The sequence below is a fragment of the Labeo rohita genome, unplaced genomic scaffold, assembly GCF_022985175.1.
Source record: "Labeo rohita strain BAU-BD-2019 unplaced genomic scaffold, IGBB_LRoh.1.0 scaffold_111, whole genome shotgun sequence".
NCBI lineage: Eukaryota > Metazoa > Chordata > Actinopteri > Cypriniformes > Cyprinidae > Labeo > Labeo rohita.
In genome coordinates this window covers 254,261-281,972 of record NW_026127241.1, presented here as the reverse complement: position 1 = coordinate 281,972, position 27,712 = coordinate 254,261, and the positions used below count along the sequence as shown (strand labels likewise).

At 35.7% G+C, this 27,712-nt stretch overlaps 2 protein-coding genes across 2 annotated transcripts; both read right to left on the bottom strand.

Moving 5' to 3' along the window:
• Positions 1-6,264: 6,264 nt before the first annotated feature.
• snai3 (snail family zinc finger 3) lies at positions 6,265-11,543 on the bottom strand. Its single transcript, XM_051100788.1, has 3 exons — positions 11,367-11,543; positions 8,569-9,171; positions 6,265-6,480 (listed from the first exon to the last, which is right to left on the bottom strand). The coding sequence occupies exons 1-3, from the start codon at positions 11,443-11,445 to the stop codon at positions 6,299-6,301; spliced, it is 864 nt and encodes a 287-aa protein (XP_050956745.1). The 5' UTR covers positions 11,446-11,543; the 3' UTR covers positions 6,265-6,298.
• Positions 11,544-15,326: 3,783 nt separating this feature from the next.
• Positions 15,327-25,484, bottom strand: LOC127157561 (B-cadherin-like). The gene is given in 17 exon segments (XM_051100784.1): positions 15,327-16,221; positions 16,313-16,456; positions 17,688-17,818; positions 18,132-18,350; positions 18,465-18,689; positions 18,766-18,911; positions 19,342-19,586; positions 19,670-19,855; positions 19,952-20,080; positions 20,164-20,336; positions 20,434-20,578; positions 21,809-21,830; positions 21,832-21,962; positions 22,059-22,196; positions 22,903-23,150; positions 25,034-25,148; positions 25,270-25,484. Coding segments are annotated over 17 exon segments (2,655 nt in total). The 5' UTR covers positions 25,321-25,484; the 3' UTR covers positions 15,327-16,014.
• Positions 25,485-27,712: the final 2,228 nt, after the last annotated feature.

Below are 27,712 nucleotides of genomic sequence, written 5' to 3'. Positions count from 1 at the left end.
AATGGCTATTGAAAGTATTCATTTCATTTTCATATTTCTTTGAAGACAACATTGGTTTTAAAATACAAACTAGTAGGTTTAGGTAACCCATACTCTTGTTTAATTCACAGTTATTAGGGCTGTCATTTGATTCAAATTTACATTGTGTTTTGATTCATTAATCTAATTAATCGCAAAATTAATTTGAATTTGTAGCTTTAGAAAGAAATATTTTATTTGATTCGACATGGGATTTATTACACATAAACATTTAGGCCTAACATAAATATGGAACAGAAAATAAGATAATCTTGGAAACATCTCAGTATTTTTTGTTCATATATGATGAAAGTCATTGGTAACCAAAACAGCTTTGATGCCAACAGTCTTCAACCTTCTTTCATGTTCCACAAAAGAAAGGTTTGAAATGACATGAGGGTGAGTAAATGATGATTTTTTTTTGGTGAACTATCCTTTTAATATTTTTTTTCTTCTTTTTTTTTTTAATGAAATGATACTCTAAATAGGAAACTAAATCTGCCAGCAGGTGGCAGTAAATGTCTTTATGAGTCATTAATTTATTCATTCGATTCATTTAAATGGCTGATTCATTCAGGAATGAAGTAAATGGCTCTCTTTATGAATGGGCTTTTTTGAATCATTGATTTACACGATTCGTTCGATTCGCGGATTCATTCAGAAACTAAACACAGCTGTGTTGCTCGGAGATGCGCAACAATCCAACTATGGCTTCAAAGGTAATATGTTCTCTGCAAAATTGAGAAAAAAAAACAACACATAATATTGTGTTTAAAATATAACACTGTATCAACTTTTTTATTTAACGGTTGTATAAAATCACATTTAACTTGTGACAGATCGGGACAAAATCAGCACTCGTGTGATATCGTCTGATATGTGATATACAGTAGTCAACATTTGAAGTGGATCAAAAAAAGTTAATCAAAGCCTGTCCTTAGACAAGAACCGGCATTCTTTTTGGTTTTAGGACAAATTTAACAAAAGGTTTTGATCCACGTCAAATGTTTGACTACTATATAAATATAAAAAACACATGCAGGGGCATTTTTTGCACCAGTATCTTGAATTTTAGGGCATAACTGCATTTACTGAGATGTTGCCCTGCATCATATTTGTCAACAGTCAACTATATGAAATGTAAGATGACGTACAGGTCTGGGGGCGGCGCCAGTGCGTTAACTGCATTAAAATATTTTAATTGCGTTATTTTTCTACTAATTAAGGATCCTTCCTAAAAAAAAAAAACATAAAAAAGATTCTAAACATTTGTGAGTAACCAAGTGATGTTGGATTGCTTACACTAAACTAGACAACAGAATATAAGCTTTCTGTTAGATGACATGTCATTGAAGCTTGGACATGTGTGAGATTTATGGCCTAGCTTAAGTGTCAGGAGAAAGTGCGATGTGCAGCACCAACACAAGAGAGATGCAGTGTTTTGGAGCGGTGCCACAAGTTGACCTCAGAGGTTAAAAGGCCCCTGAGTGATACATAAATGCAGTGATCAACCAGTGGCGGAAAACAAGCCTAGATTGAGGGTGGAAAATCGGGTAGGGTTGCTGGCTGACAGGAACAGGCCTCTAAATGTTACCGTGCTGCACCTGTTCCGGGGAACTTATTTTCCACAACAAGTGGACAGATATAACCAACTCTTGGCCCCGCCTTGCCAGAACAGAAGAGCAGAGTGCTGGTGCTGGGGTAACAAGTGCAACACATTACTGTCATGCACTGTGTGTCAACGGGTTGTAGGAGCTTGATATTTATATACTGCCAACACTCAGTGTGGAAAATATTCTGTAAATCTCAGTGGCTGTAAGGCTGCTCCGAGATCCCCTGTAAAAATATCTGCCTCGAGCTGGATAGCATCCGCTTAATAGGCTAAATATAGGTTAACTTTGTCTTAAAGGTGGCTAAAAGTAGCAGCTAGAATTGTAATGGTGTGCCACTATGTAATGTAGTTCCATGCTTACTTTATAAACAGAATCCCCTATTTTTACACCACAGAGGTTTTCACTGATATCTCAAAAACTTTACAGCCTACACTAAGCTCATATGATCATGCTTAACAAAGGTCTCAATGTGACACATTCATTTTGAGAGATTTGGCTTGTATGGAAAACAGCCAAACTTATCTAAAATATGGAAATAGACATGAAAGCAATATTTTTTATTATCAAGAATAGTCACACATTTATTACTGACAATTTTTAATGACACAATTTGACACAGTTTAGTCCTTGCTGAATAGACATCTTTTCTTTTCTTTTCTTTTCTTTTCTTTTCTTTTCTTTTCTTTTCTTTTCTTTTCTTTTCTTTTCTTTCTTCTTTGTGTATCATGGTTCTGTGAAATATTAATGTTTTCAACACTAATAATAATAATAATAATAATAAAAATGTAAAACATTCTTGAACACCAAATCAGCATATTAGAAGGATTTCTGAAGGATCATGCAACACTGAATACTGGAGTAATGGCTGCTGAAAATTCTTTTTCATAGAATAAATGCAGAATTAGCATAGGAAACTTAAAAAAAAAAAAAAAACATGTGGGCTGAGGTGTCACTCCTTAATTCTTTTTTTTTTTCTTTTCTTTTTTAATTTTGCAGAATTTTGAATGGTACATCACGGTCGTCAGAAATATGAAGCAGCACAAACTGTTTTAACACTGATAGCAATAAAAAAAATTTCTTAAGCACCAAATCGGTATAATATAATAATTTCAAAAGGATCATGCTGACACTGGAGTAATGGCTGCTAAAACAGGAATACACACAATTTCAAAATATATTAATTTTAAATAATATTTCACATATTGAGAGTTTTGTCTTGCATGGAAAACAACCAAATTTATCTACTAGATGGAAATAGACACAAAAGCACTATTTTTATTATTTATCAACAATAGTCTCACATTTATTACTGACACTTCTGTGTCCTTGCTAAATAAACTTTTTCTTTTCTTTTTTCTTTTCTTTTCTTTTCTTTTCTTTTCTTTTCTTTTCTTTTCTTTTCTTCTTTTCTTTTCTTCTTTTCTTTTTTCTTTGTGTATCATGGTTCTATAAAATAAGAATGTTTTTAACATTGTTAATAAAAATAATAATAATAATAATAATAATAATAATAATAATTTTACAAAAATCACAAGCACCAAATCAGCATATTAGAATAATTTCTGAAGGATGATGTAACACTGAAGACTGGAGTAATTATTTGAGTGAAAATTCTGAAATAAACTATATTTTAAAATAAATTAATAATTGTAATATTTCACAATATTACAGTGTTACTGTATTTTTCATAGAATAAATGCAGAATTAGCATAGGAAACTGCTTTTAAAAAAGCATGTGAGCTGAGGTGTCACTCCTTAATTCACAATCAAATAAAGGAGAAATGTTACTGCTTTCTTTATAGCATTAAGCATTAGTAAATCTTTTATCCCTAGGTCTCCAACTTAGTCCAAAAGTTGATTCTCTTAGAGTCAAGCTATGACTGACAGAACAAGGAGTATGGAAATCATGGGCTGTGGGGGTACATTGGCTGCTAGGGTTTGGAGACACAGGTGTTTGCTGTGAAAATGGGGAGAGCTGACTCATTAGGGCAGTTGGAAACTCTCTGAATTCCACTCCTTCTTGCCAGAGGCAAGTGGGAATGTAAGCCCTCCTGCTTGGCCAATTCTTCAGCTGGTCAGAAATAGTCCCTCAAGATCTATTTTTGACCCATCTGAAGCAGTATGGGGGTGGGCCAGTGCCTCCCTCACCATGGCTACAACATATTTTTAGAGTTGGACACCTCTTTTGTGGAGTCACAGTGGTTATAGTTAGGACCAACGGCGTCAGCTGACAAAAACGTCATGGAGCATAGTGACAGGGGGTCAAGATCTGGGTCTGCCATTGAGGCCTTCAGTTTATCCAGCTCTTTCTCAGTCAGCAGCTACAATAGATTTAGTCAACAGTTACAACCAGACGGGAACACCTGCATGGTTAATATGAAGAAGCCTTGCTTTAGCAGACAGTGGGATTGGTGGACTGTGGCTAAGGAATGAGACGAATGTAAATTTAGTGTTGGAGGTGAAGGTTTGGTCATGCCGGCTCCAGTCAGGATAAACGAACAAATTCCAGTCTGTGTCTGCTGTGTCATGACTATGGTAAAATACCACAGAGACTTGCAGACAGAGCCAAACCTCTGCCCTCTATAGCTGTCCCTTAATATGGGAAGAGAACCTGTTGGTGCTGAATTATCAGGGGCCTTGACATGTGTAGTATTTTTCAGGAGATGGCATTCCCAGAATTATATAAAGAAAAAATAATGAAACTGGGTATAATCTGAAAGGTTAGGTATGTTTTGAAGCATAGGAGTTGGCAACGAGCTGGTATAAGATGGTCCTGAGCTGGAGTTACTTAGGACTATCTTAGGACCAGCACATGACCATGTTAAACCAGCTCATGACCAACTAAGGACCAGCTTAAACCAGCTCAAACCAACTGCCATGCTTCAAAACATACCTAAGCAGCATGCCATGTTTTTCAACAGTCTGCCTTTTAAACTCTTTAGAATCACTACCAGCTCAAATTTTTATTTTCCTGCTTATAACTTTCTAACTGCTCAGTTTTATTTCTGATAAAAATGAATGGTCATCTTCTATTTAGAAAACCCTTTTTTTTTTCTTTTTTTTTTGAAAAAAAAGTCCATCTTCACCAGGGTTGATTTACAAGGTCCTCAGAAAAAGCTGTAAAAAGGATTTTCAAAACTGTTCTCCTGTAAAGCACTAAAAAACTAAAAAATAAGACAATGTTGACATTTCCAACCCATTTGTTCTGTTCTGTGATGCATTTCCGAGTGCAACACAATATTTAATGCAAAAATGCAAAAGCAGCAGTTCATTTTCAACTGTTCAGCTTTCAGTTGTGGGTACACGTGGACTTCGGTGTTTAGGATAGCACAAAAAAAGTGAGAACTACTGACACAAATTATGGTGTTTCTTCATGGAAAACAAACTAGGATAAAGGAAAATGGTTATATAATATATAATATTAGAATAACTTGGCATAACTTGACATTACATCATGTGAAATACACTGCTCCCCATTTTTAAGGTCCCCTGTATTTCCTTCCAATTTTACCTTTATTGTGAATCTTTTCACACCATGCAGCAGTATCAAATGCCTGAGAATGAGAACATGTTGCAAGAAGTGAGGTTGCATCTAATGCTCAGAGGTTCCATGTGCAGTTGCACACTTGACCCTGCTATGCTTTGATTCTTTGGATCATGCTTAGAACTGTAGATGTTGTTGCTGGGGTGCTTGACTCTATCATTGCTTGCAGCTGTATTTATCTGTAAATATATGACACCCGCTTGTCAACTCATAATGTATGGTATGTGAGCATGTTTGTGTGTGATGTTCATATAGGTTGAGCCATCATAATTCAGCTTGTTTCTTGTAATAACTAGCAACGGACTCAACTGACAAAATAATTTATATAAATATTTTTGAATATGTAAAATATTCTGCCTTCTGTATGGTGTGGACTTCAATCTGTCAGAATTTTTAAGGCTGACCATATGTGGTTCAGGCCTATTGTCTTGTCTGTACCACTTAAATCAGCCCTGTTCCAACTCTCATTTATTTTTCATCAGTGATTAAACAAATGCAATCTTCCTGTCTAAAATTTTGCTTAGATGAGAGAAAACAGAGACTAAGACCCTACTGATGGAGTTCTGTCATGACGCTATTATGGCATGCAGCTGGCCTCCATCCACCTGCCAATAAACAGATATTTATACAAGGATTTTTTCCATGCACAATTACAAATGTAGGTTTTATTTAGCCTCAAAGAATTTTCCTCTCCACAGCTCCCCTGAATATAGACATATTAATTAATAATGTGTGAGCTGGGATGTAGGATTGGACTTAATGGTATGCTGGTATGACTCATAACAAGCAGACATAGAAGAACACAGCAGTTGTTTCAAACTCATATCATCTGTTTATATTATACTAAACAGGACACATATTATTAGAAAAATATTATTTTATTGTTTTTCAAACTTCTCCATTACAAAAAAAACATAACCTGAAAAACCATCACAACTACCGTTATAACAGCTAGAACACTTTGTAAGGTCACACAGAATGTACAGCATATTGTGGTTTATAGTTTGTTCATTTATTATATAGTATATCAGTCAATATACTAAACTCTTGAGTTGTGTGAGGCACTTTGATTTCACAACTTTGGCACTATAACTTACCCTGACTATCCACACTCTAGTACATTTTAGGACATGGGGCAGCACCTGGCCTCTTCATGCTTTGTCAGGAGCGATATTCTGGAAAAGGTTTTAAAGCAGCTTCTGCACTGGTATTTCTTGATCTCAGAGTGGGTTTGTAAATGTGCCCGAAGGTTTGAGCGGTCAGCGAACGCACGACTGCAGTGGGGGCAGGAGAATGGCTTTTCACCTATAAGATGATTAAATGGTTAGAGTTAGATCTTATCATTTTACATACATTTTCAAAATGCAATGCATCATTTTCAAACTTCTTTTAGCAGCAGCTCACCAAACATGAAATTCACACTGTTATAACAGTTATTATAAATTAATGTATTACTTGCCATTTCTTTATGAAATTTCTTAGAAAATTTAAGTGAAAATTGTAGTAGTAGTAAATCCTACACCCCAACCCCCCTTTTTTCAGCATTACCCTCATGTCATTCCAGCCCTGTATTATATTCTTTCTTCCAGGAAACACAAAAGGTGATCTTAGACAGAATGTCCTTGCTTCTGTTTTCCATACAAGGAAAGTGGATGATGATTTAAACTACTAAGCTCTAAAAAGGACAGAAAGCACCATAAAGTATCATAAAATGGTCCATACAACCTGTGTACTATATTGCAAGTCTTCTGAAGCCATACAATAGCTTAGCACAAGGAAGAGACTGAACTTTGTAACATTTCCCTAAACTGTTTATCTCATTTGCGGTCACATATTTAAAATTGACCATGACATGATGTAAAAAAATCAATGGCGTTTTAGTGATGTCAAAAAAAGCTTTACATGTTTAAAGGCACCTTTTATAATTCAACACAAATAGAAATGGGATTTCAGAAGAAACAGCTGTCAGTGAAAAATGACTGCAATAGACAGTCCACCCAAAAAAGGTAATTCTTGTTCTTGTTTATCAATTCTGTCATTTACTCACCTTCATGTAGTTCCAAACCTTGATGACTTTTCTTAAGCAGAACAGAAAATAAGATATTTTGAAGAATGTTGGCAACCAAACATGTATGGTTCCCATTGACTTTCATTGTAAAATACAAAAAAGAAAGAAAGAAAGAAGGAAACAACGAAAAGTTAATAGGAACCAAAAAGGATTGGCTAGATAGAAATGCATACAGATTTGGAATGACATGAGGGTGAGTAAATGATGTCTTTATTTTGGTGGACTATTCCTTTAAGTTTTAGTCTATCCATTGCATAAAGCCTCATTTAACTTCATAACTTGTAATATGTTGAATAGACTCATTATATTTACTTCATACTGCTTTTTGAATCTAGTTTTTCTTCTTATGGAAAGTAGCATTGACATTCTGCCTAACTTCTCATTTTGTGCTTCATAGAAGTATAAAAAAATTGAGGTTGAATAAACAATGACAGATTTTTCATTTTTAAGTGTCATATACACTTTACAGCTTTCCAATACCAACCCAGGCTCATGAAAATATGTGTCTCTATATTGATTTCTGGAACATCGTAAATACATACCTTACTGCACATTGGTGGCAGTTTCAAAGTGAAATTTCCAGAAAGTGGCGCTAAAACACTTGTAATACGTGACCATGACATGTTTTTTATTACGTTGGTACAGGCACTGCTGCGTTTTTATGATGTTTGATGTACATATTGCGACTGTTCAGACTTCAAATATCTGGGGAGTGTTGCTAAAGGTTATTGTTCTTTCGTGTTGGAAATATCCCCCACACTAAACTCAACCCTAAACCTACATAGTGTTGCAAAATGCAAAAGTGATAAAAATGCATTTGTTGATACAGCTGTGCTATTTTAACTGCGTTTTGCAGATTTGAGCTGTTTTGTCGAACAGTTTCACAGGGTTCATAGCGGAGCTCTTTATCACTCAAGTGCAATGCTGTACCGCATAAGCTACTGCGCAAACCTACTAAACTGAAAAACTCATGCATATGAAGCTGTATATGTGATGACAACGTACAAAAGTATCAATTTTCAAATTGCGCAGGACGCTAAAATTGTTTTGAAGTCATAACATAAAATTCTGCAAGAAGTTGTGTCTTTAATGAAAACTCTGTACCTGTAAATCATACTTTGTGTGGAATAAAGTTTGTCAGTGTTTTACTGCCTCTACTGTTCATTTCAACTGTAAACTGCAGTGATTCGTACATATAGGTATGGTTTTTTTTTTAGTTTTACAGAAATGTATATAGAGGCACGTATTTCCAGTGAGCCTATGTTCCCAATAAATAAAGTTCATAACAAATTGTCCCTACAACTGTACATAGACTTCGAACATACCTGTGTGTGTGCGAATGTGTCCCTGAAGTAACCAGGGCCTAGAAAAGGCCTTTCCGCACAGTTTACACACACATGGCAGCGTGTGTGTCCTAATGTGCATCTTCAGAGCCCCTAGACTCACATACTCCTTGTCACAATACTTGCAGCTAAAGTACTTTTGGCATTGCCACTGACAGTGAATTTGCCTCTGGTTGGCCAGACTAGATAAGGTCAAGAAAGCTTTCTGGCAGTCAAAGCATTCGTCACCGCGCTCCTGACTGTTGCCAGTGGTGCTCAGTCCTAAAGGTGACACAGGGACATTGTCTTGTAGGTCTCTCTGGGAAAGCTGGAATGACCGTGATTTTGTAGACTCCATCATTGGGAGTGCAGGCGACACGTCTCGAAGGGGACTGGACGTTACAGGCAGGGGGTAAGTGACACCCAGAATTGCTCCATCCATGGGCAGACTTGGGTGCTGTGGGGGCACATAGATTCCTGAATTGATGTGGTTCATCCGCAGATGGGGGCTCAATGCTGAGTTCCCAAAACATGGTGCAGGAAACACAGTCTCATGGGGATGCAGTATTTTGAGCTTGGAGCTTGAAGATTCAATATGAATCACCTCTGTGGAGATATGTAATGCATATGATCAGGTCAAATGGTGTTCTATTCTTATGGCATAAAGTGAATTCAAAGACATTTGAATAAACAGCTAAATAAATTATAAATAATAATTCCCAACTTATTTCATGCAAACTGTTAAGAATCAGCTGGGTAACCTTGGATTTAATTGAAATTCCAAGCCTAATATGATAAGTATACAGTGCCTTTGAAGTATTTACAAACATTTATAAAGATTGTTTCGAATTTTGTTCCTGTTATCCACCTTATTTTTAATGTGAGAACGTGTACAGCCATTTTGTGCAAGGCTTCTGGTCTCATCTGCTTCCAGTTATATGCTGCTTCATATTGCAAATTAGTACATTACATCATGCTCCTTAAACACTTGAAAGGAGATTTCTAGATATAAAAAAAATAATAAATAAAAATTAAATAGCCACACCCAAATGCACACTATTAACTGAGCTAATTGTATACTGAAAAGAAAATACAAAAATAGTACACTTAAAATTTATTACAACTTATTACAATTATGTTTGAGATGAGAACATAATTATATTGTGTACTGTGCTGGGTTTGTCTGAAGAATCAAACTATGAAGAACCATGTTCTCATAGCACCACAGAGCCACAATGTTTACTTTTCGGGGCAAATCAGAACATAAATAGATTACTACATGTAAAGGAGAAAGTTTACAAATTGGCAATATATATATTCCTATAAAAACAATTTTATTGACCAATAAACATTAACAGAGAGAGAGAGAAGATCTTCAGCGGGAGAAAAAGGAACAAAAACAGTGGCATGTCAACAAAATGATACTATGATGTTAAAAAATGCCTTTGACTATAAATAGGAAAAAAAAATATATATATACTTTTTGGTGAAGATGTTACGAGTTGGCCAATAGTGGAGAACAAAACTATAGATTTTAAGGTACTGCAGGGTAAAAGCATCCTTAAAGAACACTATATCCCTCTTCAGCTTTTCTAATAGGACTCTCAAAGCCCCAAAGTAAGGGCTAACACAAAAGAGTCCCTCTTTTGTGAGAGATTGTGCACCTGCTAAACTCCAGGCACGTTTCTGATATCTATTCTCAGTCTTCGTACGTTTCTCATTATCTACTCATCATGACTGTATAGAACATCTGTAGTTGATCATACAGACCTATCACGAAGAAGTTTCATTTCAAGCAGTAACGGCTGTGTGACAGTCTATAATACTGTATATCTGAAATATTTATTTATTTATTTATTTTTTTTTATTCATGTGTACTGATCATGTTTGCATGACATTATATTAATTGAAAGCTACATGCAATTTTTTTTTACTTTTTAAAAAGCCCCAACCAGGGAAATATTAATATTAGGATATAAGAAATCTTAAGGTTTCTGCACCAGTTATTTATAAGCATTTTATAAGTCATGCCCATGTTAACTAGTTTGTAAAAACTGTACGATTTTGTGAGAGATTGTGCACCTGCTAAACTCCAGGCACGTTTCTGATATCTATTCTCAGTCTTCGTACGTTTCTCATTATCTACTCATCATGACTATATAGAACATCTGTAGTTGATCATACAGGCCTATCACGAAGAAGTTTCATTTCAAGCAGTAACGGCTGTGTGACAGTCTATAATACTGTATATCTGAAACATTTTTTTTATTATTATTTTTTTTTTAATTCATGTTTGCATGACATTATATTAATTGAAAGCTACATGCAATTTTTTTTTTTTACTTTTTAAAAAGCCCCAACCAGGGAAATATTAATATTAGGATATAAGAAATCTTAAGGTTTCTGCACCAGTTATTTATAAGCATTTTATAAGTCATGCCCATGTTAACTAGTTTGTAAAAACTGTACGATTTCCAGATAAGTCAGAATGTTATTAATTTATGATGCAAATCATTTAAATCTTACTTTCAAGTCATTAACATTCATAAGCTATATTGTGAATGTGAATTTATTTTAAAATTGTACTTAAAATTTCAACATATGTTCCTAATATTACTACGATGCAAATATCGAAAAACTTCAATATGATATAATAGAATTATAATAATCAAACTATCAAACAAACAGAAATGTGAAACTGTAGTTCTGTGAGGCTACAAACAGCTTTCACTAACTTTAACTAGCTAGACAAATGAGAAACGTAATATTTAGTTTGAGTCGGAGGTCTGAAAATAACTTACCGTGTTTTTTTGAATCCAAAACACCATAGTCAGGCTTCTTGTTAGTGAGGTGTTTCTTCACCAAGAAAGACCTTGGCATCGTATCTTGGGTCTTTTAAAGAAAATTACTTTTGCTATCTGACTAGCGCAAGAAGGTCTGCACGAGCAAGAGTTTTAAGTGGGAGATGGTGTGTTGAATAAATAGCTGATGCTTGGAGGTTGTCTTTGCGCCACATTCTCGAGTAGAGAAGAGAGAGTCAGGTGCAGGCTAGACGGAAATTATCATAGACATCTTGCTCAACCAATCAGAATAAAAGGACAAGTGTAAGAGGGCAGAACCGTGTTTGTGCCGACATACCGCAGCAAACAGGTGCATACGTGCGATTAAAACAGCCGAACTTTGTTTTAATACTATTCTTTTCACGCACACTTTTTATTAGACAACCCATTGAGAAAAATTGTTATATTATATATAACATATAATTATTGTTTTATCCAAACAACAGAAATGCCCCACAGAAACGTCTAAAATCTTAATTTAAATGTAAAAAATAAATAAATAAAATAAAATAATTTAAAGAGCAATATGTTGAACTTGCTCTTCATTTATATGCTTTCTGCTGGATTGAGGAGACAAGTCTTGTAAAACGTTTATTTTAGGATTTTTAAGACTATTTTTCTGTGCTGTGTTTCTCGAACTTTTATAACCTTCCCATATTTGTTACAAATGCAACATTCCCAAACCTTTTAATAAATGTCAAACACAAAGTACTCCACTTCTGAATATGTTTTAAAAGTAGGTGGGTTGTTGTCATACGAAAACAAGAATTTTGTGCAGTATTTATTTATTTATTTACCGACCACAACTGATCCCCATTTTTTTTTTTTTTTTTTTTTTTTTTTTTACATTTTAATTTAAAATGCTAACATAATGTATAGCAAATATTTTAATTCAGGTCAAAACTGCAAATAAAATTGGAAACAAATACATATTTTTGTTTGGGTTATCAATCTGTCCATTCATTCGTTCGTTCGTTTATTATATTTTGTTATGTAAATTCTTTATAATTTTAAACAACTTCAGGAGGGTGGCGCTCATGTATGATAGTGATCTTATGCTGTAGCTCGTTTCTGATTGGTAACTTACTGTGTTGAAATCTTGTATTTCTCTCTTTTCATTAGTCAGTGCTGACGTGGTTACTCTCTCAAAATTCCCACGAAGAGTCATCATGATATTTGCAACATCTCAATTCGACAGAAATGAGGATAGGACTTATTAGGTTACCAGTATACCTTCATTTTAAATCAAAATGAAATGCTTTTACAAATTAACGTTCTTAAGAGATTCTGGACATTTAATGAAAAGGGAAAGTCCACACCTGTATTCGACATCGCCATCTAGTGTGCCTTTAGTCTACTTACATGTGCATCAACAGCGATATTTTTTCTGTGCGTTTAATTTTTTTTTAATTCTGTTGATACATGTTTCCATTTTTTTAAGCTTGTTAAAGCTGTAATTATTTACCAAAATATTTAAATACTGTCATTGTTTTCTCATCATGTTTTTTCAAACCAAAACAATCTTCTTTGATGCAAGTGCAAGGTCACTAATATGCCTATTTGTTGTTCCTTGAAATAAAGAGATTGTATGGGCCCCCGCACAAAAGTGATGTGTCCCTTCCACCCTCACAGCGTACAAGAACAATCTTAAAAACAATGATGAAGAAGAAGAAGAAGAAGAAGAAAAGAAGAAGATGTTTTTCTTAAAGTCATGTTTAATTCAGTTATTTCATGTTTAGCCTAATTCAGAAACTCTACACATTATTACTCTACATTTTTTTCCTCTGTGCATTAAAATATAGCATTGCATATTCATGTTTACAGTGCTGACCAAGCTGGTGGTCAAGGCATTATTATAAAGACACACTAGTAGTTAGAAATTGCACTGCTCAGCTGAGGGCACTAGAGGGGGGGCAGAGTGTAGGCGAGTAGTTCAGTACAGTCCTATAAATTTGAAATGGGGGGTCGGGGGTAAATCTCAATATAAAATAATTTCTACTCCAGCAGATGCTGGCCACAATTATTGGCCCTCTTTAACACATTTTGCAACCTCCATTTGCCAAGATTACTGCTCTGAGTCTTCTCCTATAGTGCCTGATGAGGTTGGAGTTTCTGTAGAGTTCAGATGAGAGGCCTGAACGGCCATGCAGAACCTTATTTTATGTTCAGTGACTTTTTTTTTTTTTAATTTGATGTTTGTTGTGTATCAATGTCCTGAAATAGGTTTCAGTGTGAATACTCTTTGTATGAAAGCAAAGATTATTATTATTATTACATTTTTTTTGAAACCCTCCTAAATAATTCTCCAGCTGTGATCCTTGGAAAGTCTATGCCCACTCCAACTATTCTCCTGGCCATGCATTAAGACAATATAGACATGCTCTCTTCCAGGCACCTTTGTAATATCTCTAGTTAATTAGACCTTTTTAATTAATGCCCTGATGGTGGAAAGGGAAAGTTTCTTTAGCTATATAGCTTTATCTATTTTCTTACAACCACTTTCTCTTTTGTGAAGCTCAACAATATTTTGCTGCACATCAGAACTAGATTCTTTGGTTTTACCCATATGAATAAGGCAATTTGGCCTTTTTGTTTCCTCATATTTGTACTCCTGCAAAAAGGGAAGTCATAGCTGGACAAATTGATTCGGTTCCTTGTCACTGATGTGAAAAAAAGCAACATTTAATGATTTTCCCCACCACTTTCAGTTGTTCTACATCAAGGTCAGATTTTTGCGAATTTGTAAAATGTATGATTAATTTTCACAGCCTTCTTTGCATACATTTAACAGATGCCTCAATTCCAGTACACAAAACTTGTTTCTCACACTGCAATTAACCACTAAAATTAGAATCCTGCTCAGTTTCTTACATTTACATTTACTCATTTAGCAGACGCTTTTATCCAAAGCGACTTACATACGTCAAGCGATTTGTCATAAAGAAGCAAAACGACCTACGAAGTGCTCAAATTACCATATAACAGGCATTGTTCAAATAAGTACAAGCTAGAAAGGGAAAAGAGTAGAAAATATATATATATATTTTTTTAAGTCAAATAGTGTCGAAAGAGATGGGTTTTCAGCAGTCGCTTGAAAGTTATTAGGGAGTTGGCATTCCGGATAGCGGTGGGAAGATCATTCCACCAGCCTGGAACGGTGTAAGAGAATGTTCTGGAAAGTGATTTTGTGCCTCTTTTTGATGGCACAATGAGGCGTCGCTCACTGGCGGATCTCAGAGTTCTGGAGGGAGTGTAGATTGGTAGCAGTGAGTGGAGGTAGGCGGACGCCGAGCCCGTGGCCGTTCTATATGCAAGCATCAGTGTCTTGAACTTGATGCGAGCTGCAATTAGGAGCCAGTGCAGGGTGATAAAGACAGGTGTGACATGGGCCCTTTTGGGCTCGTTGAATACCAGTCATGCTGCTGCATTCTGAATCATTTGTAGAGGTTTGATTGTGCATGAGGGAAGACAGGCTAGAAGAGCATTGCAGTAGTCCAGCCTGGAGATGACCAGGGCCTGGACAAGAAGCTGTGTGGCCTGCTCTGTTAGAAAGGGCCTGAGCTTTCTAATGTTGTGTAGGGCAAACCTGCAAGACCAAGCAGTTTTAGCAATGTGGTCTTTGAAAGTCAGCTGGTCATCAAAGATAACACCAAGATTTCTGGCAGAACTTAAGCAGTTTTAGCTTTCTTTTTCAGTTTCTTTTTTACAGCATAATGTACTGTTCTTACTATAATAAGCATATAGAATATGTATTGAAAGTTCACTGTAAGGTCACAGTTTAAAAAAAAAAAAAAAAAAAAAAAAAAGTGTGTTACCAGAGTTTGACTCAAATGAACAACAAAACAAATTTGGTCAATACTCTAATTATCCTGTTTTTTAGGATAGTGTGAGAGGTGTTGCAGACTGAACACTGAAACAACCTTAAAAGTAATTTGTTTAATAAAATATGCAGTGTAAAACAATGCTTAAACAATCATAACTATAGAAAGCATTTTAAAAAAGGTCATTAACATTTTTGCAACCAAGAGGAGAAAAAAAAAAAAAAAAAAAAACAAAAAATAAAACACCTGCAAATATACAAAATGTTTTTTGTTTTTTTTTTAAAAAAACGTGCTTTTCAAAAATGGTAAATTTACAGTATAATTCATGCTTTCAAACTTTAATGCCAACATTAACATAAGGTAACAATGCTGAAAGAATGCTCATTTTGCAAAAAGCATTACATAAAATATACGGGAAAACATCATTGAGACAAACATCTTAAGCTGTATTAAAGCTTCTTACCTACTGAGCAATCAGAGCAAATATTCAAAGTCTTTTCAACTGGGAGCTTTGTTTAAAAAGGGGACAGGAGGGGAAAGGGAAAGAAAAAAAGAAAAAGAAAAGAAAAACAAAAAAACAAAACTGCTCCCATGAAAAGAAAACACTTCAAGTCAGAATATTTTTGTCTATGCTGATGCAGTGCTATTATTCCAGTTCCAACTTTAAACATAGTATGCAAATAACCAGGCCATAAAGTGAAGTATAAAATTCTCATATTTTTGGATTTATAAACCATCAACGTGCCTCCTGCATAAAGCATAAAACAAACAAACAAAAAAAAAATATCTTAATCCTCTCCTCCTCCAAACATGTCTGCTAGCTTCTTAAAGCGTGGGCCCCACTCATTGAGGAAGTCATAGTCTTGGTCGTGTCCTGAGCTGGAAGAGTTAAGGGAGCTGAGTGAACCTGCATCTGAGCCTCCTCCTTCATAGTCAAACACCAGAAGAGAGTCGTATGGGGGTGCTGTGGGGTCATTATCTGCAGCCTTCAGATTCTGTGGTGTGGTACAAAGATTTGTGTTATTGCCATACTTTCACCTTGTTACAAAAGTTATAAACAGACTAAGATAGTAACACATCACTTACATCATCAATAAATGTCCCAATCTCCTCAGGGTTGGCTGGTCGTGGTCTATACTGCGGCGCTGGCAGAAAGGTGGGAGCCACATCATTTCGGAACACTTCAGGTCTGTTGTCCAGGCCACGATGCAACACACTCAAATCATAATCCTGTGCAGAAAGGGTGTTTGATATCAAAGAACTGCAAAGAGGAAACAAACTACTACACAGCAAGCAGAAAGAATTTAGTATAGTCTCAACCCAGAAGTCAGCCTTTGCAGCAGGACTAAATGTAAAATGTACTTTTAGACATTTAGCAGACACTTATCCAAAAAAGGACAACGGAAACAAACAAGAACTAACAAAAGAATAACATGCAAGCACTATTACAAGTCTCAGCCTAACACCATACACGTAGCAAGTAAAAAAAAAAAAGCAAGCATTAGAAGCCTTCTATTTTAGAATTATTAATTCTATAATAAACAAAAAGGAAGAAAAAAAAAATTTTTTTTTTTTTTTTTTAAAGAAAACAATTAGTTTTTTTTTTTTATATAAAGAACAGAACTAGAATCTAGAGTGTGCTAGAGTTAGAGGGTCAAATAAAGATGGAAGAAATGCATTTTTAGCCAATTCTTGAAGATGGCTAAGGACTCAGCTAAACAATGCCATTGAACTGAATGGAACAGGGGAGACAAAAAAAACAAAAAATAATAAGAAGAAACGAAAGTAAATCACTATGTCAGGATAAGAAATAGAAGGAAGAATTGTCAGGTCATCATTCCGCAACAGAGGCAGATTGTACGGATATTTACCACCAACTACAGGGCTCGATGATTTGGACTGCACCAAGCATTCATGTTCTAAAACGTCATTGGTGCGGAACCATTACGTTATTATACTTAGTCTGTAATCAGAGGCCAGAAACGCCTCTTCACAATGCATGAAATATTGGGAGAATGAATGCATCTCTGCGGGAAACTGTGTTTTCAGAAAAGTTTACATATTTTCTTTTCATCTAGCATCTGTATAATGCATTACAATGCAGTGTTAATAATCGTAGTGCAGCCTTTTTGTACAGAAGTGACCAAGGAAACACTAACTCTGCTTAGCGTTGAGCCCTGTATAAACTTTAGTTTGTCAAAATATACGCACTCACTTACTAAGTGCTTCTCTATGATTTAGCAACTTCCACACATTTTTCCCATGGTTTAGACATCAAAAATTAGTAGACTGGCGTCTTCGGTAGCACATTAACCTCGCAATCCATGCTGCTATTTACATACGAGTATTGCCGCAATGGCCACTAATCCCGGTAACTGACCAGAATGTGACGTAGGTGCAAACCCTCTATTGAGTTTCAAACTGATAGACTCTTAAAGTCTTTCAAATTATAAAAACCAACCTGATCGTCTTCGCCACCGCCTTCCTCATCATAATAGTAGATGTTGTCTCTTATGTCATCCTCAGGAAGGAGGGGTTCTTTTTTGGTACTGTTTTTTCTCCTCATGAACAATAGCAGAAGGAGGAGGAGCACTGTGGTACAAGGAACACAACAAATTACAACAGCAAACTTTAAGAAAGTTCAGTAGTGATAGATGAATAAACAGACTGAAGAGTGACTAAAGAGGACAGAAAACTGGATTGCTCTTATGGAAGGAGTCAAGTAAAAACTTTGAATGCATTTAAAATAGCATACTATAATGACGACTCCATTTTTGCAAATAACTACATTTGCTAAAATGAGTAGTATACAGAGCAGCCACAATTAATTTTTTAGCCTCATTTGATTTGACTACCAGGAGCTAGAACATGTACACATACATAATGAATGGGAGAAACTACATACACAGCAGAGCCAAGATTCCTCCCAGGATCCCAAGAACTCCAGATAGTGGCAACCCTGATATACGCACGTCACGACACAGGACTTCTTGTCCTGTGCACTCACACACAGTTGCCTGAATGGAGCTGTCCTGATACAGCTTATGCTGATCATAAACTCTCAGGACGATATTGTAGACCCCCTGCTCCAACTGGGTCTTGAGTTGCAGATAAACACCAGTTACTAAAAGAAGCACATTATAATAGTTAGACATGTCAACACTACCAGCCTATTATTTAAACATGTAAAACAAAAGAAAGAGAAGAAATTCTCCTCAAAACATTAGTAAATGCTCACATGTGTCATTCATTGAGGTGGACCAGTTTTTACTGGTTTCTCCTTGGGTCTCAACGCTAAAGGGTGCAGCAAAAGGAGGTCCGTCTTTGTCCGTTATAGAGAGAAGAACCGGGGCTGATCCACGATTGCAAATGCTTATCTCTCTTTCATTAATAACAGGAGGGTTGTCATTTACATTCTCCAATTCAATTAGCAGGGTTCCTGTGCCAGTCGCAGGAGATGTTGCTGTACGCAAATCACAAAAATTTTAGAAAAATGCTACGCTGCCAAGAATTCCTTCTACCAAGAAACACAAAATTACCATCATTATCCACGGCCAAAACGGTAGCTCTGTATTTGCCGTCTTTCACATAGGCAGATTCTCTATCCATAAGGTTTCTGACTTTAATTGCTCCAGTATCTGGAGACACACTTAGCCAACCAGCAGGATCATTACCCATTCTATACCTGGAAGAAGAAGAAAGCAACCATACAGGTTAAAACTAGAAGAATAAGTTACATGTTTGACCAGTCTTGCCTGAAAGTTAAAAAATAAATAAATAAATAAATAAAATAAAAAAATAAAAAAATTGAAGTTTAAAGCAAATACAAGAATGCTGTGTTTTGAAGGTTGTGTGAAGGTTGAAGAGATTTGATTGTGGGAGGGATATAGGCCTTGCCATGTAGGTAGAAAGCTGCTAATGTGGTTCCCAGTAGTTACACTAGTAACGTAAGGCTAGGGTAAAAGACAGCCAAATGCTTTAAGCAAAATTTATGAACAATCAATGCAAGTCTATTGGCTTCATGTTCACTATAAAACCTGGTAACTTCTAGAAAAATCAGTCAGGAAAAAAACAAAACAAAAAAAAAAAACAAAAAACAAAGTTGCATTTCTTACGTTATCTTCTGCGCTTTTCCAGTGTCTGGATCAGTGGCTGTATAAATAACTAATTCCTTATCAACTGGTGCATCTTCAGATTTGTAAATAATCCTCTCCTTTGGATTGAACTCAGGTGGTTCATTTACATCTTCTACATTCACTGTGACTGTGGCAGTGGAAGTGGGCAAAGAACCAACAAAAGGATCATCATTCTCAACAATCACAGACAGAACGTATTGCTTGGTCTTCTCAAAGTCCAGGGGCTGAAAAGAAAAGAATGCATCTTTTACTAAGGTATGGCATCACAACCAATTGCCTGGGCAAATATATGAGCAACACACAGTACCTTTACAGTGGTGATAATGCCCTCCAGCTGGCTGGGTCCAGTACTGACATTGAAAAACCCACCCTTATCACCACTAATAATACGATACTTGGTTGACCAGGCAGATGATCCAACTTCATCTCCATCAGTAACTGTAAGTGTGGCCACTACAGCCCCTACTTTATTCTCTGGCACAGATACGATGTGCTAAAACAAGGAGATGTACGGTATGTGAATAAGTATTAAGTTCAAACATCTATAAGTGGTATAGTATAACATTCTGAATACATAAATATACATTACCGAGGTTTGCTCAAACTGAGGTGCGTTATCATTGCTGTCAGTAATTGTAATAACAGCTGTGCCAGTGGTTGAAAAACCTTGTCCTTGCCCGTCAGTAGCTACAACTAACAAAGTATATCTGGGGTATTGCTGAAAAGGAAGATAACGGATGAGCTTGTTTACACAAAGTCACTTTATCATTACTTTGAGATTCATCAAATGTCAGTTCTCACCTCTCTGTCCATGCCTGGTTCTCGCACACGAATGGTTCCAGTTGAAGTGTTGATATCAAACAAGTTTGGTTTTGGCAACGGCGGCTCTTGGCTGAAAATTGTATAGGTGACTATACCATTGTGCTCATTTGGGTCGTCTGCATCAGTGGCTGTGACCGTCATAAACTCATAATCTTCAGGGTGAGAATAAAGACTAATTAGGTGGTAAAAGATGCAGAGGCATATGATATAAAAATAGCATTTTACTGAGAAACTGCACCATACACCTACCTTTTCCAGCAGCTTCATGAACGCGTCCATTAAAAGGGTTTTGAGTAAACACAGGCTTATTATCATTTTGGTCGCTCACAATGACCTCAATAGGCATTGGTTTTTCTGCTATATTCACACCAAGTCCTGTAGCATGCGCTACAAGCTAAAAAATAAGAAATTTGGGCATGTTAGGGGCAAATACAGAATGAGTTTCTTTAAAGTCTTTTAGTCCATATCTATTAGCTTTAAGACCCTAATACTCAGATGCAGAGTTGTCAAAAGCACCGACTTTACCAGTCAGTACTGAAAATAAAATTAAAAAAAAGGGATGATACCAGCATTTTCCGCTACCATTTGAGCGCTGTTAAATCCACTCACCACCCAAAATGTGTTTTGGCCTGCATTACCTATCATAAGCCCAAGTAGATCACAGACTCTTTAGGCTCATTTGAGATGAGCAAATTCTATGCAGAACTGATCACCAGTGATCTCGTAGGTATCTGTTCTATTTCGAGAGGTCAGAATTCTGTCCGTCTTGACTGCACTTATTTCACTCCTCCCCTCAGTGAAGTCGCCTACTCTCGCCTACATTTCAGGTGAGGCAAGGTGCATCTCAAACAAGCCTATTGTTACCAATGTAGCTACAATCAATTTAAGCTTACTATGCTTTTAGGAAACACAGCAGAGCTTAACAGGGCTAAGTTCTACATATTCACAAATTCTCTTATGAAAACAAAAAGTGTAGACATGTAAATAAGAGATTATTTGTGCAGTATAAAGCTTTTTCAATTACTTTTAATTAACTTTGTGAGATCAATGAACTACAGCAAGATGAATGACAGCTTTCCAGTGATAAGGGGAGTGCCCATTGCGCTCTTTCTAGGCTACAATCCATTTAGAATTTGAATACATTCACTCATGGATTCACTCTTTGATAACCTTTTATCCAATATTGCCATATGCCACCGTGTTGCGTATACTACATCAGCTAACTAAGTCAAGGTGAAGCAGCTGCTTGCTCAGTGAAATATGTCGGTAGGCATGCTGCACGCGTCAACACATGCCCATGAGTTAACATATGTATAGCATTATTTTTTCCTTTCACCATGCAGCAAAATCGTAAAAAAAAATAAAAATAAATAATAAATATACATTTTATCAGTTAAAGAGTTTACTTTCATTTAACTGTTAATCAGTCAATATGACCATCCCTAGACTAAATGAATCTTTAGTAGATATACAAATTTAAAATGTGTTTAAAAGTCGCATGCAAACACATGAAAAGAAAATCGTCAGTTTTAAAAAATGAAGAATGATCAGACAGTTTAATGCTGAAATACATGAACTACTAAATGTTAATTTTAAACGTTGAAGAGACTAAAAATTAACTTACACTGTATGAAGCTTTTTTCTCTGTCGAGTGGCTGAGTCACCATGAGATTCCCTGACAATCTTTCAATAGTAAAAATCCCCTTTGGGTCTTGATCCGCTCCTTCACCTGTGATGCTGTATACCATTTGAGTTTCCAGGGCATAGTCTGACTTTATCTAAATACAGAAACAATAACAGTACAAAGTCAATGACAAACAAATCTCTCTATCATCCATCCAATTTTGAACAGTGCTTTCATGATTTTCACTCACCTGGACCAGCTTCATTGGGAAAGGACCTCGGCTGTTTTCAGGTAGATTAAACGGAGGAATAACCCAACCTCTCTTTGCTCTCTTTAGACCAGTTGAAGACTTTGGAAAAGTCAGTACCTGATCAGAGGGCAATTCCATCTAAAAAAAAAAACAAAACAAACAAACAAAACAATTAATAATTAATAAATAAATAAATAAATAAATAAATAAATAAATAAATAAATAAATAAAGACATATTAAATAAGTCTGTAAAAGACACCAAACTACAAACCACTGTGATTACAATTAAAGAGCACACATTTTGTAATGCATGAAAAACAGTGTCATTTGCTGATGTCTTTGCATGACCCAGGCAACTTTTGAAACTTTTGAATATCAAAATGTTTACTACAGCTACTGACTACTAAAATTGTTCTGGTAAAATGTGTATAAATGTATAGGGAGTAAATGTTTGGGCCGCCATTTAATAAACCAATTTATGGTAATTTGAGAACTCTTTTCCTAGCTGGATGTACATTCATCCACCAAGTATAATAAACGTAGCAGAATACAGACCAATGTTAAAATTTAGGAAATCTTGGGTATTAGGTTTTAGCACTGCATAAAACATCTGTGGACTCATTTTGCGTTTATGAGAACAATGGGTTGCGACAAATCACATCAGTATGGACCGAAAATGAAAAGAATTTAACATGTCCTTAATAATTATTGTAAACATGCACAAATTAATGACCATAAATTTGAAGTACCACAGTAAAGTACCACACAATAACTGACGTGTCCAGTAGAGGTCAGGCTTGCACTATATTGCACAACAGTTTCTTGCATGAAGTGTGTTTGTACCTCTGGCGCGGAGATGTTCATGACCGTATCCATGTGATGTTCCTTATGATGGTGGACATGCTCAACTTTTACAGATACAGTGTGCTTCTTGCCATTGGAGTCCCAAGCGTGCACAGAAAACACCTTGTGGCCTTCATGAAGAGTCACTTGTCTCTTCAGCGATACAGTACCATCCGTGTTCACCTCAAACCGCTTGTCAACGGACTGAAAGAGCGTTCTTGTTCTTCCATCGCAGTTATTAAAAGTTACTGAAAGTTAAAGAACACAGTCAATTTATGACGCTTACAATTTCAATCCATCAAAAGTTTCAAACCAATAAACTAACAGATGTTGCTTTAAGTTGCCAAGTTCATTTTTTGACCCACAATATGGATTGCTTAAGTGATTCATTGTAATAATGAGCAATTTATAATAAAGCGGACAACCGGTATTCATTTGAAAGAACAAAACACTGACTTGATGGAAGGGTTTGAGTCTGACTAGCTATGCTATCATCCATCTTGATGTTTGGGAACGCAATCGTGTGAGGCATTTATGGGAGGTAATTATACCAAATCATTTTAATGACAGACTTTGGCTCAGGCATTTCAACGCGATTAAAAAAAAAATATTTTAAAAGGTGCGCAATGACATTGGTGCACGTTTTTTTTTTTTTTTCCTTCTTTTTAAATTGCACATTTTAATATTTTGTGCGCATCTTGGCATTTCCATTCTGAGTTTACTAATATACACGTGGTTGGAAACAGAGCTACTGACGAGGCTTTGAGGGTACCCCAAACAACAACAAAATATGGGAAGCACTGCATTCCCGGTCTTAATAAAGAAATTCAATTCGCAATATAAAGTCCTATGTTTTGCATGTGTGATATAGCTCACAGGCATGCTTTATGTCTTACATTTCTCAACTTCAGAATATTGCTTACTGCGTCAATCGTTTTACCAAAACTACATAGCATAATTAATTTAAACAAACACTTTCCCACTATGCAGAGGTTTTGCAATGGCAGTGCTGCCTTCCATTAGCTGTCTGAAAGGAAGTGGTGAAACCAATCAGCCCTTAAGAATAAGCCACCATTAGTGGGACACTGAAAGGATGCTTCCTGCAAGATGTACAGAGATAAACTACAGATCAATTGCAATAAGAAACCAAATACCAGTTAAAATCTCTTTTTAATGTTTTTAAAACTCAAAACGTTAGTATAAATGGATAAATGAGTATATGGAAGCATGACGCTATTCCATACGAAATAGTTCTAGATAATTTTAGATAAAAAGGATGAGGAAGAAAAACATAATTTAACATCTAAATAATCCACCCTCCCAATCATTAAATGTTTTAAATTACTAAATGCAGGCATGTTGTGAGATAAGGGGATAAAAATCAAAACTAAAACCACATACAACCTTTTTTCATGGAAAGTACCTGACTGACGGTACAAAAAAGAACTAGAAATAACTAGGATAATATTTCAAAGACTGAAAATAAGTGAAAATGCTGAATGTTAAATTTGTTGATCCAAATCTTCTGGTCCCACACCCACAGAAACTCACTGGATGAGATCATCTAAATTAGTCACATTTCATAACACCTGCAAAGTCTCTGAAAAAAAAAAACCATGCTTCAGTAAGCACTTAAACATGATTTTTCAGACACTTTGATTTAACTCATGACCTCACATCCTGACATACGAGAGACCTAAAACGTGGTTTAATTAAAAAATTACCGGTTCATCCTAAGTCAAAACCGAAAAACAACAGTTTACCTCGATGACTGGTGGTGGAACACCAGGAAAGACATTTAACTTCCCAGCAACAAAAAAACAGTATCTACACGCAGTTAAAGAACGCTTAGCTATCAAAAGGTTAAAGTACAGAGAGTGTTTCAAGAATTAAAATATGAATTTTAACAGGTCCAGTTAAATAATGTTCTACATTCGGCAGCACGGACTTCTGACTAAACCCCAGCCACAAAATCAAACTTGAGATGAGACCAGATTTAAAGGTTAGCATTGAACACATAGCCTATAACGTTCTTGAAACCGAGTTAGTGTACTTTGCTATTTTTTTAATATTCAAAACATTTAAACAACGTTCAGTTGCTTTAGCATTTCAAAGAGATTTTTTTTTTTACCTTTTCCTAGTCTTTTTCCCCTGTGAAGGTGATCTCTGTGCACTTCAAAAACGAATAACTCCGACTCAAACCCAGGTGTACATGTTGACTCCTCCGCATATCCACACGACAATACCTGGTAAAAATAAATGAATAAATCAAATAAGAAAAAGGTGTAACAAACGGAAGTCTTCACTGTCCGAAACTGCGCCATTTTCGGTATATCACTCGACGATCAAGGAAAAAAAAAATCTCACCTGACAAAGGAAAACGATAACTCCCAATCGCAAGATCCTCACACACGCCATTCGACACTCTAAAAGTCTTGTAAAATCCTTAAGCCTTTTAATCCTTCGAAGTTTTTAAAGTATAACACAGCTGTTCCTTCCGCACTCTGAACAGCCGCAAATTGAGGAAATGGTCTTCAGCAGGTAGCTTCGGATCTGACGCAGCCAGGTGACCTCGCCCATCCGGTAATTACCATGTCCAAATATGGGTATGTGTGATTTTTAGACACTCCTATACAGGTAAAAAGGGAAGATTTAGGTGTTCGAAAATCCCCGGATTAGTGAACTATGTGTGAAATATGGAAACTGTTCAAATGTACAAGACCAGTCGCTTCTCAAACACCCTAGACTAGAGATAACATCTCACTCATCTCTTGTGCAATTGCTTAAATGAAAAACTCCATTCATGCCTTTAACACTGAAAAATCCCCCTGACACAGGCTGCTTTGATGCAGAAATGGATTAGGAATCATACATCTGCTGGTGGATTTAGAGAACTAGTTGAAAAACAAATAATACAAAATATATTGTTCCTGTTAATATGAAAATGCATATTCTGGTAAGGAAAAAAGTTTATAGACTCCACCTACAAAATGTAAACTACAATATGAAAAATAAACAAATTATAGAACACTTGAGTAAAATGTTAATTTGTAGGAAATAAACATATATACCTTGCGTTTGTGCTCATAGGCTATATAGTATACAAATAGTGTCTGTTCCCAATGGATCCCATTCACATGTGGTCATGTGAATTCATGTCAGAACAATTTTAGATTTAGCTTCCAGTAAATCATATTGTACATCTTCCATAGTAGTTTACTCATTCGATCAGTATTTCTTGTGACCCTGATGATTTACTTAACGGTTGATGCAATGATTATGACTTTCTTAGAGTCATCAGGCCTCTTCCCCCAACAATGTCACAATAACCTCCCTAACAAGGCATATAATGCTGACTTTGTATTATATTATTAGCCTTAATATATTTATTCATTTCACAGATTACGCGGATATCTATATCTAATTGCGAGTGAGAGAACAGAAAACAGCATGTCTGCCAGTGCCCTTTGTTTACTTTCTGATGCCTCAGGCCCCCAAGATAGCCTGGGATTCATAAGCCAAGTTTGATCATGAGTTTCAAATGTGATCATAATGCCATTAATACAAGCATTTTATTTTTAACAATTCTTGGTCACAATTAGTCTAGTTTCTTAAGCTGCCTTATCTTTTCTCTTTTTTTTTTTATAAACAACAAGATGAAATGGCTCCTCCATTATCATTGTAATTATTTTTCAGGAGAGAATATATCTCAGTTTCTGTTGTTTTTGTCAGCATAAGGTCATTAAACAAACCCGTATATACACACAAAACCAACCTTATTTTATTATTATTTTTTAGTTTTACAAATTAAGTTTTGCAGGATTAATGTTTATGACCTGTTTTCAGGTCATACAATACTGGGTCACTCTTACTGTGAGAGTTTGGTTCTTCTCACAAAACTCAAAAATATGAATGTTATTCAGCTGACCTTTAAAAACCCTTACAAAGGAACACATTGTATTCTTTTCATCCTTGAAGAAGTCATTTTTTTGTGTGCCATTAAAGTGGGCTTTAATGTGTCTCTCTAATATCTCTCTTTGCATTACTTTGTAGTAGAAGGTCATTGACTTTGTAGCATGACGACAACCCTAGTCTAAAAGAAAAAAACACTCTTTGTCTGACATATTTATATTTATATTATATGTATATTAACGTTTCTTAAAACAAATAGAGTCTATAGTTTCAGTGTGTTTCCTCAGTATGTGAATTTATCTGAGCACCTAGGAAAGGAGACAATGAATATTTTGTTAATCATTTGTTTGGAGTCCGCTTATCTCAGGCTGTAGATAAGCCCCAGAGGACAAATATTGCAGGAGAAAACATTATATGCTCTGAGTAGAATGTGACCAATGCCTGCATACCGTTCCCAGACTGAGCCAAAGACTGTTCTGAGTGGCGTATCTTTAAGAAAGAGAGAGATATTGTTTTTGGCATAGGAACTTTTTTTTTTTTTGCTTGAAAATACATCTTCATATTGTCTTCAAACTTTCTGTTTTTAGTTTGATTTAAGTGTCATGAGTGTGTTGCTGCACAAAGTAGCCTTGGATTTGTGTGCCTCATTGCCAACTTGATTTCAATTTTTAGGCCATGACATTAGCTCTGAGTATATGTAGTTATTTCGACTGTTTTGACTGTGTTCAGACTTATTGTACTAATAAAAATGTTTGTTGCTACGAATAAGCAGTGCACTTGGAAAAGGGACATACGCTACGTGACCTTTTTTTGCTTAAATTGTATATGCCTGAAGTCTTAAAATACTATTTAAACATGAAGATAAATATAACATTTTAAAAAACATTAAAAAAAAATG